We start from the raw sequence: 17161 nt of genomic DNA, 5'->3' as shown, positions 1-17161 counted from the left end.
GCATTGATTTGAGTGTAAATGTTGTTTTCTAATCGTATTTGATTACTTGAGTTAGATGCATTTATTTGAGTGTAAATGTTGTTTTCTAATCTTATTTTATTTCTTGCATTAGATGCATTGATTTCAGTGTAGATGTTGATTCTAATTTGATGTAATTTGATGTATGATGATACATTAATTTTAAAGTGATTGGATTAATATTGTGCATTGATTTCAGTGTAAGCATAAAAAATTATTGGTAATGTACATTGAATTTTGTGTTATATTATTAATAGTGGAGAAAAAGAGATGCAAGGTATGATGTTTACTACAATATGTGTGTTAAAGATTTAAATGGTTTACGATTTAACTTATCCTTTTCATATAATCAATATGAAAAGACGACAAAAGTAACAAGGGTTACAATAATAATAGTAGAAGAAAATATTTTGAGATTAATCACAATGAAGACTATTTGTAATTTACTATATTCTTATTATTCATTACATTCAAAATTTTTATTTCATCATTAAAATTATTCACAATATTTATCATGTCAACAAAATGAGGTAACTAAGCAAATTTAAAATTAAAATGACCAGATTAATCATAGACATTTTAGCATATTTAAAAAGATTATAACATATTTAACATATTTAAAATGATTATATTAATATTAGATGATTTTACATATTATTGATAAAATCAATCATCCGTTAGATTTTCTTTGGCTGTACAGGACTGAAACCAACCTAGATCCATCTTAACTGCGGATCTATGAAGATCAAATCTCTCGAAGTGCAAACCTTTCCTAAGTTTTGCACTCAAAAAGAGGTTTTCACCTAGAGAGATTTGATCCCTCTCGGCACTTGATAGATCTGGCGTTAAGATGGATCTACGCTGGTTAATAGCAAAAATTATACTAACTTGAAAAAAAAAAGAATAAGTAGTGTGATGTATATTATAATTTTTAGTGGTTATATCATGTAATTTATTGTAACAAAATATATTCCTTAATTTTATTCGTCTATTCTATTTATATATTTTAAGGAAACAATTCCTAAATAAATTATATATTTTAAGGAAACAATTCCTAAATAAATTATATATTTTTTTCACTTATATTCATAATTAAAAAATAACCATTTACTTTTCTTTTATAACATATTAACCAATTTGCTTTTGTTTTGATATCAAACCTTGTATTCTCTTACTAGGTATAAAAGCTAAATAACACTTTTAAAATTTTTGTTTGTTAAAAAATTTTGTTATATTTTTCAGTGGTAAAAAACTTTGTCATAAACTTTGTTATAGAAATTTCAGAGGGTAAGAAAAAGTGTTTCTTATAATATGAAATGAAATGAAAGCTTGAGGTTAATTAAGTTGATTTGCGTGCAAAATAATGTAAATAAGGGAAACGGATTACAATAATCCCGGCCGCCTCTGAGCAGGTACTAATACGAGATGGATGGAAATAAGTTCCTTTAAACCAACGATCTGTTGCTGGTATGGGAGGTCCTCATCGTTCAGTCTGCAAAATTGTTTTCCTACTTCAGTTATATCTCTAACGGTTTGTGTCCGAGAGTGTTTGGCTGTCGGCTGCAAAAAGAGATTGTTTTCAATGGATAGTCAGAACATTATTCGTTGTTAGGGTTTTGACGGTTTTGCCGGGCCTGGCGCCCTTGTTTGCATCATCATATAATTCTTGCTTTTCCTTTTTCGTAACAAGAGGGTAAGTAAAATGGCTGGCGCTCTGGCCAATGGAACTGTTGAGGAAAATGGATCTTTGAAGGGTCATCAACACGGCGTTTCAAATGGTGGGAGTGAGGTGAATCATGTTTCTGAGAATGGACCTGTGAATAGTAGGAAGGCCAAAGAGACCGAAAGGCGGCGAAGAAGACGGAAGCAGAAAAAGAAAAACAAGGTTGCTAATGGCACCCTATCTGAGAACGACAGTGAGGGTGAAGAGCAAAATGACAAGGAAAACAACAAGGTATCTTAACGGCGTTTACGTGTTTTGATTGGTTTTTGATAGATAGGGTTTCGAGATTTTTCTTATATGGTTTAAATTATGTTTCAGAAGTCCAACTGCAATTTAATATTTTTTTCCATGTTCAATTTTAACAGCTACTAATCACAATTTTCTTGAACTGAGGTTTCTAAGGAGATGAACAGCCATGGCTGGGACTTGAGTGCCATTAAACATCAACTGAATAATGCCTAATTCATTGGGTCTATGTTTGGAGTGGCAATGCCTGAGAAACATGATTTCATTTCTTCGATGTAGCCTTGCCAACCTTGAAATCTACCAGCATTACGCTACCTACATAATCTATTGCCACTATACTGGCTATTTGTTGTGTTATCATGCAACAAATATCAAGATCTTAGGTGCTTGAATTCCATACACAAACAACAGAACAGCAGAAATTTAACAGACTCAAAGCTGACAAAAGGTATAGGAGAATCACTGGATCTGTTGGATCTGCTGCTGATAAATACAAGAGGAAGCCCTCAACTTAAAGAACTTGGAGGACCTCAGCATTTAACAAGGGTAGTTGGCTGGTATACCAATTGAGCAGTTAAAGACTTACCTAAACTTACAACTGTGTATGTACACTGACACCTCTCTGAAGTGAAACTTAGGGAAGTATGAAAATGCCCCTATAAAGTGAAACTTAGCGAAGTATGGAAGGGAGGCTAAACCTCAGAAAATGAGTTCCAGCTACGAGGCGATAATAGGTATCCATGTACAAAACGCTCATACGAGTTTCCATGTATAATTTTAACAGCTACTGCCCACAATTTTCTTATACTGAGGTTTCTAAAGAGATGAACAGACCATGGCAGAGACTTGAGTGCCATCAAAGATGAACTGAATAATAATGCCTAATTCCTTGGGCTTATGTTTGGAATCACAATGTTTTGAGACATGATTTCATTTCTTTGATGTAGCCTTGCCAATCCTGAACTTTACCAGCATTAGGCGTACCTACATAATCTACTGCCACTATATGGGTTACTTGTTGTGTTATCGTGCAACAGATATAAGGATCATACGTGCTTGAACTCCATACACAGACAACAGAACAGCAGAAATTTAACAGACTTGAAGCTAATAAAAGGTAGAAGAGAATCACTGCATCTGTTGGATCTCCTGCCGAGAAAGACAAGAGGAAGCCCTCTACTTATAAGAAGTTAAGAACTTGGAGGACCTTAGCATTTAAGAACGGTAGTTGGCTGGTATACCAATTGAGCAGTTAAAGACTTACCTATAAGTGAACTTACAATTGTGTATGTACACCCCCCACCTAAAGTGAAACTTAGGGAAGTATGAAAGGGAGTTTAAACCTCAAAAATGGGTTCCATCTACGAGGTGATAATAGGTACCAATGTACGAAATGCTCAGGTGAGTAGACAAAAAGGACTGAGACCACTCCACGAAAAAATGGATAACTTCATTCACCCCCTAAAGTGAAACCTAGGGAAGTATGAAAGGGAGGCTAAACCTCAAAAATGGGTTCCAGCTACAAGGCCATAATAGGTACCCATGTACAGAGTGCTCAAACGAGTAGACAAAAAGGAGGAGGACTGAGATCCCCGCATCCAAATAAAGGGATAATTTCATTCATCCCAAGCAAGGCATGAAGCTGAACATATCAAGTCTCTGCCAATGGTCTATAGAGGAGGGGCTTATACCCCACTTGCTTCACCAACACGGATACCATGTGGAATTATCTCTGATCTATGTCCTCTGTCTGATATACCAATATATGCCGTTCTAATGGCTGCAAAGCCTCTTCTAACGTTTCTATGGTAACTGCAGACTTCTCTCTCAATGTTCTTCTACAGGCATGTAAGTCTGCAATATGCCAATCCGTTGCTCAATTTTGTCTAGTGTGACCGGCACATTGAACAATTAGCTAACAAGCATTCTCATCATGTCTCTAAGTTGGTTTATCAATTGCTAATCATGAAGTAGACATACGAGGACTGGCTATGCCCATCTGCTTCGAGGCTTTGAGTTCATTCTTACATGCAATGTCCTTAGGTTGCACTGGCCAAAATACCAACACTGCTACTATAGGAACCTTAAACAACCCTCCAAATATTAATCAATGTCTTTATATTGCTCCAGTACGTAAAGATATGCCAATGCCCGAAGGCAATATTCTTCAGCAATAATTAAGAACACAAATGCCTTTATAGCATATAATTAGGAGTTAATGTTCTAGATGTGATTTTATTGGAAGAGACTATGGGTCGAGTTGATGACATTATTAAATCGATTTAGAAGCAGGTCAAGGGATGTTAGTTTATTGTTGTAGATTCAATGTTCATTTGGGTCATTGGGTGGACTAATTATAGGTTATTGGGATTGTCTTATGTTGTGTTTTTCCTTTGCAGTGTTGTTAGGATTGGTAATTGTTGCTCACAAGCGGGAGTTGGATGTGGTCTTCCATATCATGTATCTTTATCTGCCAGATGATGAAAAGGAGCAATTTTAGGATTGATTATTTTCACTTCGTTGTTTGTAGGTGGACAACCTTATTATTGGGAGAGATCTAAATTTCACAGTCAGTGGAGGCGAAATATGGGGTTCCCATGCTAGTGAGGATAAATTGGCTTAGATTTTTTGTAGATTGTCTTGAAAGAGCCGGTTGGGTGGACTTAAAACCAATCGAGATTTCTCCCACTTGGGAAAACAATAGAACAAGGAATGTGAGGGTTTGTAAAAGATTGGACCGATTCCTTGTCCATCAAGGTTTTCTTCCAAAATTAGGACAATATTGATCATGGGTTGGATAGATTATATTTTAGGTCTTATACCCATTTATTTGGAAGTGGGTAATAACACAGTTTACTTTGGTTTCTCTTCCAAATATAATTATTATTGGGCGAAAGAAAAGGAGTTTAGAGACTTGGTGAAGTCTTCTTGGGTGCTATTATGCCATATAATCTGAGGGCTAAGATCTTGGCATGCATGCAATTTTCACACAATTTGAAAACCCTAAAGGAAAAGGTGATTCCTTGGGCTAGAGACAAAAGGACAAAAAGGATGTTGTAGCTTAAGGAAATTGAGGATAAGTTATTTGATTCATTATTTGACCCATTTTAATGGATGTCTCTTCATCTGTTTTAGTTCCCTTCTATTTAACCTCGTCTGCACTCTTTTGCATGCATTCAAAAAGCTTTGTTTGCCCTTGATGATGGGTGGAGGGTCCACTCAAAAAGTCGGGCGTTTCCACACTCTACACAGTTAACTCTAGAAGTGGTAGATTGACAACATATAGAGAGGTTCATGCTATTGAAAATATGGCTCAGCTTAGGGTATTAGAAAATCAACAGTGTAAATTCATACTAGATGTAGAAAGGGAATGGAGGTTGAAAAGTAGGGCTTTGTGGCTTTAGGCTCATGATTAAAACACGACGTGTTTTCAAATTATGCAAACGACAAGAATAATTTCAATACTATTTGGGATTTGGTTGATGAGGAGGGTTGTTAAATTAAGGGTTTTGTGGATTTAACATAATTTGGGATTAATCATTTCACTCAACTTTTCAAAGCTCCTATCCACAAGAATATAGGATCCATGTGGAAGAAGAGGAGAACAAAGTATTACTTGAGCACCTTAAAAGAGCTGTTGGGCATCATAAAATCATTTTAGAAAGGTAAGGGTCCGGAGCTCAATGGGTGGACTACAAAGTTCTTTGAAGATTTTTTTGATATTTTGGTTGCAGATCTTTCAAGAATGATAGAAAAAGTTTGAATTTCTGGGAGGATGCTAGGTAGCTTCAATTCTACCTCAATAGCATTTAATCCCTAAGGCAGAGTACCCAAGAAATTTTGGGGATTTCCGACCTATTTCACTATGTAATGGTATATATAAGATTATGGCTAAGATTATTCTTGTCCACATGAGGCCTTTGCTTTCGAAAGTAATCTCCTTAGAGCAAATTAGGTTTAGAGGAAGGTTGATACATGAAGCAATTGGGTCTGCACAAGAGGGTTTACATTCGATCAAATTGGAGGGAAGATCCATTGCCGTGTTAAAATTGGATCTTTCTAAAGCATATGACTGTGTATCTTGGAATTTCTTAAAATCTTTGCTTTTGCATATTGGGTTTAATCTTTGGGTGGTGGATTGGATAATGGGGTGCATTTTGTCTTCCTCATTCACAGTATCAATCAGTGCTGTTGGGTCAAAGTTTTTTAGGCCTTCCAAAGGTCTTTGGCAGGGATGTCCCCTTTTGCCTTTTTGCTTGTTGCTAAGAGTCTTAGCGAACCTATTATCAAGGTCATACATTCACGACTTATTCGGGGGATCTCGATGGGTCAAAGCCATTTGATCTACACATCTACTTTTTGTGGATGATGTGCTTCTTTTTCATTGTTGTGATATTTCAAAAGGAGAATGCATTAATGGAATTATTAAAACCTTTTGTAGTGCCACAAGGATGTTAGTAAATTTGGAGAAATCAACCATCTATATTCCTGATTTTGTTAATGAGAATAGTAGATAAGTTGTGGAAATATTTGGCTTTCAAACTCACTCCTTAAATTAAGGGCTCAAATATCTGGGCTATAATGTTAGGCCTACCAAATATGCCATCAAGCACTAGAAATGGTTGTAGTAAAGAGTGGAGAACATGATTTACTTTTGCTATAATCGTTTCTTTCATTCAAGGGTCGACTCATTCTCATAAAGTTTGTTCTTGAGGCTATACCAATTTATTGGCACCTAATGGCACTAATTCCAAAACAGACTCTGAACATGATTCATAAGATGCCTTTCAATCACTTATGGAGTGGTTAATTGGAGTATTTAGCATCTCATTTGGTTAGCTGGTCATGTATAACACTCCCCAAGGAGCAATGTTGATGGGGAATTAAAATATGTTTTTGATTTTGGGAATGCTTTGGTAGGTAAATCATTGTGGTTTTTTTTAACAAGAAATAACTTATGGAAAGCGATTATGATAATCAAATATTTCTCTAGGGTCTATCTAGGATTGGGTAAGATCTAGGCATAAGATTCCTTCTAATTCATCTAATCAATGAAGGATGATCTCTTGGCCTTTTCTAGTGGTAGGGCCACCCCTTGCTTAGAAGATACATCAACGATGCAACTAGGATCTTTTTCTTTCGGCTGCCCTGTTTGTATCTCTTTAGGAGAGGGGGTTTTGCTTATTATCACAATTTGGCACCAAGACTGGGCATTTTTAGTCGATCTACAACATGATATGATTTGGCATGATCCTTGGAATTGGTATATTACACAGTTAACATGTGCGCATTAGGATCAGGTTTGGTGATGATGAATTGGTCTGGGTATACAAGGATCAATCCCTTTGGGGGAAATTATTTTGCAAAATTGTGTTATTAATCCTTGAAAGCAAATGAGCAAATTGAGATAAAATGGTGGTTTAAAAAGTTGTGGAAGTCTAAAGCTCCATTAAAGTGCATTCTTCTTTTTTGGTGTGATTCTACAAAATCGAGTTGTTACTTGGTCCAGGATGATTTGTACGGATTTCAAAGGACTGGGACTCCATATATTAAGCTATAAAGCAAATAAAGACAATACTCATCTATTTGTCAATTTTCCTTTCAAAAGACAAATACAACTTCAGGTAGAAGCTTTGATCAACTCTACAAATTTGTGGGATAAATTGTTGGTTGATGCTCGCTACAACACTATCTTGGAGTAGTCGGCTATGATTTTTTTTGGGTTATCCCCTTCATAGTGGCTTGTTGGATTTGGACGACGACATGAATGTTTTCGAGGGAAAGTATTCAACTCCTACTATGGTGGCCATTCAAGCTTTGTCATGGATCAATCCCCATAAGGGTAGTATTATTCACTTGGATCGACGTATCTCTGAAGGTTTAGCCATCGATCATTCTTGTACATGGGGCTTCTTTGATGGAGCTAGCGAGGAGGTGGGTCATCATTGTGGGATTGGTTAAGCTTTATTTTTCTTTGTCAGTCATAGTATTCTAGGCAAAACAAATACTCGAGCAAACTTGAATAATCTAGCTAACTAAATCCTTTATTTTATTTAATTAGAATTGCAAACTTAAGGAATATAGAAAATCTTTAGGTTTTTGGAGATTATGTCCTGGTTATTCAATGGATGCAAAGTGCAATTCATGTATTGAACTTGGGACTCAAGGAGTTAGCAAGTCAACTTAAGGAAGTCTTAAATGTCTGTTAGGAAATCTCTTTTACTCGTGTATAGAGGGAACAATCTCGTAGTGGATTCTTTCTAAAAAATCTCTAAATCTCCCTGAGAATTTTGTTGTGGTGGAAGAATTCAAGGACAATTCCCTTGTTGCTTGTCACTGCAATACTTACAATTAGGTTTATGCTCTTTTGGATCTCGGATGGGTTTCTTATTTGTCCTTGTTGTCTAGGTAAATCCTCTCTGCGGACAAAGACGATCCCTCTAGCCCAATGAGTGTGTCTAGCAACCTAAGTGACAATCTACTAGACACTTTCCTAAGTTGCAATTGAAAAGAGAGACGAAGAAGATGGCCTACCTCGTTTCGATGCTATATCGATTTCCTTTGTTGAAGACCTTGAATCACTTGCGTCATGGGCTCGTTCCTGCTACTCTTAGCGTTTATGCACTTGCACAAGAGATCAAGACACAACAAGGCATGCAAATACAAATAGCATATTCAAAGGCAACCTACTTAACTGATCAAGGAATGTTAAGATAGATGATACATGAGCATACACATCAATGGAAAATGAACCAGCAGTTGTATATTAATAGAAAATAAGGGGAAGCATACAACCAAGCCTTGATGTTGATAGGCTCTCCTTGAAATGAATATCCAAGTCCAAGCTAAGCTCTCCAAGCACTCCTTCTCCAAGCCAAATGAGTAGCATATAGGCACAATCTTAGCATAAGGGTGCAAATAAACATAGACCAACCATTTGGGAATGGGAGAGGATAAATATATAGGCTGGGAAAGGGAGTCAGGATCTCTCCAAAGATAGGATTAGGCACTCATCTCAAGGAGGTAGCTCATAGGGATAAGATCAAGAGGTCAAGTTGGGAGAATTCGACCTCATCTACGCCGAACAACCTCCAGCTCGCAGTTATGGAAACTTCTAGATCACGAAGCATCTCATCCTCTTTGGGAAAATTGCTTTTTTGGGATCATCGTGGGTATACAAGTAAATAGAGCGATGCCATTGCGGGTTGAGTATGATACAACAGGCAACCATCGCAGTTTTTAGTCTCATAAGAGCGATGATCCCAAAAAGACAATTTTCCCAAAGAGGATGAGAATTTGAAACAAAAACTCTGCCTTTTCATGTTTTAAGAGTCAAGGAAAGGACGAAAAGGTGACTCTAGTCGCTTTCGTTGGTTTAGCGAGCTTGAAAGGACAAGTGCTTGAATATCTTTTCAAGTTTAAGGAGTCAGAAAAGATCGAAATGATTACTCAGGATACTCTAGGCAAAAGGGATTACTAAGTAACCATAAACTGCAATATACACCTTAGCAAATAAATTTACTAAGGACTTGGCATACGTGCAGGCAATCTTCCCGAATGTTGTTTTTGGTGTATCACGTTTATAGGGCGACAGACTCGGCTTGTTTTGAAACCAACTCAAGAAAAAGATAGAAAAGATAGATCAATGCCTTAAAATTCAGCCTCTTCGAGGGGGCAACCTCCTTTACATTACATAAATGAACAATTCTTGGATGATTCAAATGAAAAAACCTCCTTTCTATATATAGGAGTCTAAGGAGTCACAATATAACCCAGCCGACCTAACAATAATAATATAAAGCCATAAAAATAACAATAGAGGAATTCTATGGGGCACAGTAATAACAATATGGGGACAATAGGGGCACAACAATATTAAGGAGTACAACTACAATAGTAATGGGGTAATCACTAGTATTATGGGGACCCAACATGCCCCTTTCCTTCAAAAAAGTGTTGTCCTCAACGCTTGAGTAGTTCTGGATGCTTCTGTATAAAATTCTCATCCTCCCATGTGGAATCTTCAGCAGATAAGTTCTTCCACTTGATAAGATACTCTGAAATTGATCTATTTCGTAGCTGTCGAGTTCTTGTTTCTGTGACTGCTTCTGGTTCCAATATAATTTTTCCTTCCTCGTCAAGTTCTGGCAATATTGTTTGAACTGGGAGCTTATCGCCTATAACCTTCTTTAAACATGAAACATGGAAAACTGGGTGCAATCGAGAAGCTACAGGAAGCTCCAATTTGTATGCCATAGTACCAATCTTCTGCAACACCTTGTATGGACCATAACACTTTCAAACAATAAAGCATCATGCAAAATGCCTTCCACTAACTTTCACTTTCGTCTTCCAAATGCAATGCCAAAAGTAAAATTCCCTTGCATGTTATGTAAGGGTGACCACCTTCTTTGGAATTGTCCTAGTATTCCCAAGGTCTTAGACGTGTGGTCCATAGGTTCACATCGACCTTTGTCATGAGCCTCTGGAGGTCATGTTGGTGATAAACCTTTAACTAGTAACAATAAAGCTCATGGGAAAAAGGGAAAAGTCAAATTTCCTTGTAAGTTGTGTGAAGGTAATCATCCCATTCACCTTTGTCCTCTTATGGATGAAGCTTCCAAAGAGTTGGAAAAACTTACAGCTTCTCAACCTTGTCTTCCGTTAGGTATCGAAAGCTTTCCCGTGATCCTCTGCTAGTTGATCAAGTGATTGATCATAAGCCATCTTCGGTCAACCCCGCTCTCTCTTAAAGTGATTCTAGTGAGTCCATTCTCGACCAACCATTGGTTGAAAAATCGGTAGACTTGACTCCATCTTCAGTTAACCGTACCTTTTCGGTAGAGATTGAACCTCATGCTGCGCAGGTTCTTCTGGTTTCTTCAGTTTCGAATGAACTGGAGGTAAACCTCCTGTTCCCGAGGTGCATGAGAGAATTTCTCTTATTCTCATCGAGCAAGAGTTCAGCTCTCACGTTCCTACAACACCCCCTCCAAGTAGTTTGGTCACTTCTTTTGATTGGAGTTGACTAGCAGGATATCGTCTTCTATCTTATGTGCCTTTCCAGATTACAGTACAGGCTTACCATATGGCCGTACCTAGCACAATCATAGACGAGGGTGCATTTGTTAGCATTCTGTCCTCAACTGCTTGGCAAGCTTTAGGTTCTCCTTAGCTTGTCCTCGTCACTCAGAATCTGTTAGTGTTTAACAGAGGAACCAATCAACTGTTAAGGATCCTTCCTAAGGTACCTATTACTTTGGGAGCAAAGACTGTCTATATAGACGTGATGGTTGTCTAAGGCCCTCTAGATTTTAATCTACTCCTTAGTCGTGACTATGTTTATGTCATGGGAGCTCTTGTTTCCTCCCTCTTTCGAATGATGTGTTTCCCGCATGAAGGAAGCATTGTGATCATTGATCAACTTACATTCATTGGTCCTGAATTAGCTCCCACTCAACCATCATCCCTAAATGGTTCTTATGTGCAAGCAGTATCATCCCTGCCATAGGTAAATTACGTGGCCACCTGTTCCATGCCCACATCTACTGATGATCTAGTAGGTGATGTAGTACGCCATGTACTAGGGGCATTGGAGCCCGATTTTTCCATTGGATCCCTGGACATGTATCCCTTCCAGAGTGTTGTTCTCCCATCTAATGAGAACCTCTTGGAAGCCATGGCCTCTTTTGGTCTGTGAACAAGGTGTCTGGAGTAGAGTTCCCTATCCTGTGTCAAGCTCCTTAAAAAATGAAACAAGGTGTTTGGAGCAGAGTTCCCTATCCCGTGTCAAGCTCCTTAAAAAATGAAACAAGGTGTTTGGAGCAGAGTTCCCTGTCCCGCATCAAGCTCCTTAAAAAATGAAACAAGGTGTCTGGAGCAGAGTTCCCTATCTCGTGTCAAGCTCCTTAAAAAATGAAACAAGGTGTCTGGAGCAGAGTTCCCTGTCCCGCATCAAGCTCCTTAAAAAATGAAACAAGGTGTCTGGAGTAGAGTTCCCTATCCCGTGTCAAGCTCCTTAAAAAATGAAACAAGGTGTCTGGAGTAGAGTTCCCTGTCCTGTGTCAAGCTCCTTAAAAAATGAAACAAGGTGTCTGGAGTAGAGTTCCCTGTCCTGCATCAAGCTCCTTAAAAAATGAAACAAGGTGTCTGGAGCAGAGTTCCCTATCCCGTGTCAAGCTCCTTAAAAAATGAAACAAGGTGTCTGGAGCAGAGTTCCCTGTCCTCTGTCAAGCTCCTTAAAAAATGAAACAAGGTGTCTGGAGCAGAGTTCCCTGTCCTGTGTCAAGCTCCTTAGAAAATGAAACAAGGTGTTTGGAGCAGAGTTCCCTGTCCTGTGTCAAGCTCCTTAGAAAATGAAACAAGGTGTCTGGAGCAGAGTTCCTTGTCTTGTGTCAAGCTCATTAAAAAATGAAATAAGGACCACGAGGATAGTTCTTTTACTATGTCAACCTCGTTAAAAAATGAATTAGGTCTCTATGAGGATAGTTCTTTTACTATGTCAACCTCGTTAAAAAATGAAATAGGTGTCATGAGCATGATTCTTTTCCTGTGTCAAGCTCATTAAAAAATGAAACAAATCACTTTCCAATTCGAGTCTTTGATTAGATCTCGTAAAATCCCAGTTGAGTCTTTCACTTGATCTAGTACGCGAACCTTCATTCCATACAGTTAGGTGAATGTAATAAAGCTTGGGGGGCATGTACCTCTAATTGAGTCATTATGCTGGGGTGATGCAAACTTATCTCAAGCATAGTTTATCTTTGTTTCAAGCTTGTGTAAAAATGAAACCAAATCCAAGCATAGTTTTTCTCATGTTTTAAACTTGTGAAAAATGAAACCATCCTCAAGTATACTCAAGCATAGTTTCCCATGTTTCAAGCTTGTGTAAAAATGAAACCAATTCCCACTTTACTTCTCGTGATTGCCGTTTTTGTCAGCCTGTTTTTCCCAATGCGCCTTGGTTTTTTCATTCCATCGTCACTATCTCTTTGGCTAATCATATGCTTTCACTTGGTTGTTTTACCCTTGCTTGAGGAACATCTGCGATGAGTGGTCTTATTAGCCAGCTTCTTGACCATTACATGTTTTGAGCAGTTCCCTCATTACCGGAACCTATTGCTGTCCCTTTATACCACTCGTTCGTCCAGGTGGAGTCATCTTTAAGCTCTTTTCAGACTCTCGAAACATGAAAAGATCGTTGGGTACTTGTCATTTCGAACTCGTTAAATGAAATGAATTGACGTCGTCTTAGTGTACGTTTACCCCTTTTTGGGCTGAGATTGACTATTTACAAAAAATGTACACCTTAGTCGAACTATGGCTAGGAGGTTCTCTCGAATATAGTTTTCTACCTTTTCGGATTCGAGGGACAAATTACGAAAATGGACCTAATGGAGTTTTCTTTTTTCGTCTCTTTTTCAAACTCTCTAAATATGAAAAATATACCGAGTTATTCTTCCATCAGACTCGTTAAAAATTAAACGACAAAAGACTCGTCACCATGATGAGACCGAGTTTCTCCTTCCTAGGACTTGTAAAACTTACTAGGATGGATTCATCTGAAGGGTGAACTTATATGACAAGCATATGGTATCCTCTTCAAGCTTGTGTAAAAATAAAGAGGTACTCACTAGAAATAGTGGGGAAAAAGTGAAAGTGAAACATCTCTTGTATAGGCAACATGTCGCTCTTAAACATGACACTCATCTATTTCTCGTGTCGGGTTTGGGACATCCTCACTTAGTCACTTGTCCTTCCGGGTTGGGTAATCCATTTTGCCTCTTATTATTCCACTTTGTCATTATGACCTTTGGTCCTATGTTGAGTCAAATGCTACCACACTCCGGAGTCGTGTCGCCAATATGTTCAAGAGAAGTCCTATCTACAGTCTATTACCTATACATTGTCTGACTCTTTGCTACAGTCTTGGATCCTACTCATTTCATTCCACTTTATTCCTTGTTTCGTGTCAATGATGGGGGACTCATTATGACCCTCCTTCGACGGGTCACTTCCTGTCGACTTCAACTCATTATCTGGGAAGATGACTTAGAAACTCCTTTTCAGTACCTTAGAGCTTGTATGCCTTAATGGCAAGTTCTTCGCATCCGACGATAGGTTTTCATCATTGGCTTTCGACCGAGTGATTCCATGAGTGTTTGACTTTAACTTCATTATCACATTTGTCCTTATCAAATGGATGGTTGCGTCTATATCGTGGATTCATGTTTTGATATCAAATATGTATATGTATATGCATCCTTGATTTGCAGGTCTCCTGACAGTGTTTGTCCTCGTCCTTGCAAAAACTCGTAAAGCATCTCAGCCATCACTCCCCGTTCTGCCTTCATGCTTTAGGGGGCATCTGATACAAAATATTTTGTCACACCTCCTGCACTTCCCTGTGGTATACCTCGAAGTGTCCGAAACATGACCATTATGTAGTGTACTCATTCATATATGTAGCTCAGATCCTCCCTAAGACATTGATTGGAAAAAGCCTTGATGTTGATAGGCTATCCTTGAAATGAATATACAAGTCCATGCTAAGCTCTCTAAGCACTCCTTCTCCAAGCCAAATGAGTAGCATATAGGCACAATCTTAGCATAAGGGTGCAAATAGACATAGACCAACCATTTGGCAATGGGAGAGGATAAATATATAGGTTGGGGAAGGGAGTCAGGATCTCTCCAAAGATAGGATTAGGCGCTCATCTCAAGGAGGTAGCTCATAGGGATAAGATCAAGAAGCCAAGTTGGGAGAATTCAACGTCATCTACATCAAACAACCTCCAACTCGCCGTTTTGGAAACTTCTAGATCACGAAGCTTCTCATCCTCTTTGGGAAAACTGCCTTTTTGGGATCATCGTGGGTATACAAGTAAACAGAGGGATGCCATCGAGGGTCGAGTATGATACAACATGCGACCGTCGCGGTTTTTAGTCTCATAAGAGCGATGATTCTCAAATTAGGGTTTAAGAGCTATTTCCTTCTGGAGAAGCTCAAGGATTTTTCCAATCAATGTCTTAGGGAGGATCTAAGCTGCATATATGAATGAGTACACTGCATAATGGTCATGTTTCGTGCACTTCGGGGTATACCACAGGGAAGTGCAGGAGGTGTGTCAATACAGCTGAAAGAAATAGTAAACACACAAGTGACACCGTTATTTTTGGACAACTTGTCCCCAGAAAAACCCAACTTGGGAAAACCGGTGCAACAATTCTGAGGGTTATTTTATTATTCCATCTTTTTGAGTACAATTGGCTGCTAAACTGGCTCACCCGATAGAGAATAATCCGGTAGTAATACCTTTCTATTTGGAAGCAGATATTCGGAAAGTCTGTCCCATGAAACCCTCTCCAGCACAATCTGAAGTCCAGTGTCAGCCCACCTGGCCTTTGTGTCAGCCCGAAACCCTCTACGTCAACCCTCTGAGGCACTGCGCAACCTCTATGACCCTCTACGTCACTCCTGCAACCTCTGTGTGGAAAATGCAGGCCCTTCTTGCCTTTGCGCAGTCCCTTCTGCCTCTGCGTGGCTCCCTCTGGCTCAGTGTCTGCTTCTCTTTGCTTCTGCGTTGGTCTCTCGACACTATAACTGCCTCTCTGTCTCGTACTCACTGCCCCTTGCTGCATCTGATCATTGATTCGATTTCTCTTAGCAAACCCCGCTTTAGAAAATTGAATGACAAATCACTCTGGTGTATTCTCCAACTGCCTTCAAGCCTCCTCTTATGCTTTTCCTGTTGGTCCTTCAACGACTGAGATTACATCTCTAATCAACGGCTAAGATTAGATTTGGCTTGATCCATGTCATTTAGAACCTTCTAACCCAGTTTTATATTAATACCCATTAATATTTTATTTTTCCTAAGTTTAGATTTAGGAACTCTATTAAAAATATGAATTATTTTAATTTCTCTTTAATCGGGTAGAATCTACCCAAACCATTTCTGGGTCTTGGAGATCTCATGTGAAAGCCTCTCCATCAATTTTCATAGCTAGAGCACATCCGGTGCTACCCCAAATCAACACTCCCTCTTAGCGAGGACTGTGCTCTAGTAATACTCCACACTAAGCATCACTCTGATTATACGGCACCGGTACCTGTGCTGATGCTAGGCTTCCCCGCCCAACATCCTCTGCACTGTTGCATCTTGTACGACAACTCCTTTTGCATCCGTGTTGCTGCTGGTCCTTTCTCCCAACACTGCATCTGCACTGCAACCCTCTCTCATCATGCTGCATCGTGCTACTACTGCACTGCAACTCAGTTACTGAGAAGTAAGTAACTGATCCACCCAACTACTAACATCCCTCTCAGGCCAAAAACACTCCCGATGCTGAAGCTCCCTCTGCCGCTATCTTGTGCTCTCTCTGCAATCTCTGCGCTACTGCAACACCTCCATGCTTCTCGCACCACTGCAAACCCCTCTGTGCCATCCTGCACTGTTGCAACATCCACCGTGCCTCTCGCACTGCTGCAAACCCCACTGTGTTTCCAGGGACTACTGCACTTCTAGCACTCTCTGCCGGTTGTTAAACCAAAGATGAAGAATTAAAGTAAGGAATTACAGGACTTTAATTCAAGCACGTAAGATCATCCTGCTACATAATCGTCATGGAGAACACATCATCCAGACCTCACAGGAGAACCAATCATCTTGCTACATAGTTGCCACTGGGTGTACATGTACACCATCATCCGCATCCGTTTCCACTGACATCCGCCATTCTGCTACTCTCACTTTGGGGCTCCCTTAGCCAGGTATAATCCAAGAGTTTGGGTACCTCAAGGATCCTGCCCCTCATTACTTGTAGTCCTCCTGACTACAGCTCGATGTCTCCCCATCTCTTCTCTAGAGGTGCATGAGCACTCATGGCACAATCATCATCGTCCTCTACCTCATTTTCTTCCTTCGCTGGCGATGCCTTGGAGTCAGACGCCTCTCCCTTATTCTTCTTCCTCGGACATTGGTTCACATAATGCCCTAGTTCCCCACAGTTGAAGCACTTTATCTTGGAGATGTCATTTTTCTTCCTTTTCTCCTGCTTCCCACAGATGCTAGAGCTACATCCTCTTCCTCCAAACTCCTTTGCTGCTACTTTTGGTCTTGGACAGTCGTTTGATCTCTTCTTGGTGAAGAGCTGCCCACAATTCTTCCCAAT

General features: G+C 39.3%; 1 protein-coding gene across 1 annotated transcript in view; it reads left to right on the top strand.

The window, feature by feature from the left end:
- Positions 1 to 1385: 1385 nt before the first annotated feature.
- Positions 1386 to 17161, top strand: part of LOC149180799 (uncharacterized) — a 133500-nt gene continuing 117724 nt past the window's right edge. The window contains exon 1 of the mRNA XM_089416300.1: positions 1386 to 1972. Coding sequence (XP_089272426.1) covers positions 1721 to 1972 — 252 coding nt within the window. The 5' untranslated portion in view covers positions 1386 to 1720. The remainder of the gene's footprint in view (positions 1973 to 17161) is intronic.

The sequence above is a fragment of the Pinus tabuliformis genome, chromosome 3_2, assembly GCF_031772625.1.
Source record: "Pinus tabuliformis cultivar Carrire ecotype Pingquan chromosome 3_2, CPIR1, whole genome shotgun sequence".
NCBI classification, from domain to species: Eukaryota; Viridiplantae; Streptophyta; class Pinopsida; order Pinales; family Pinaceae; genus Pinus; species Pinus tabuliformis.
This window is presented reverse-complemented; position numbering and strand designations above follow the sequence as displayed.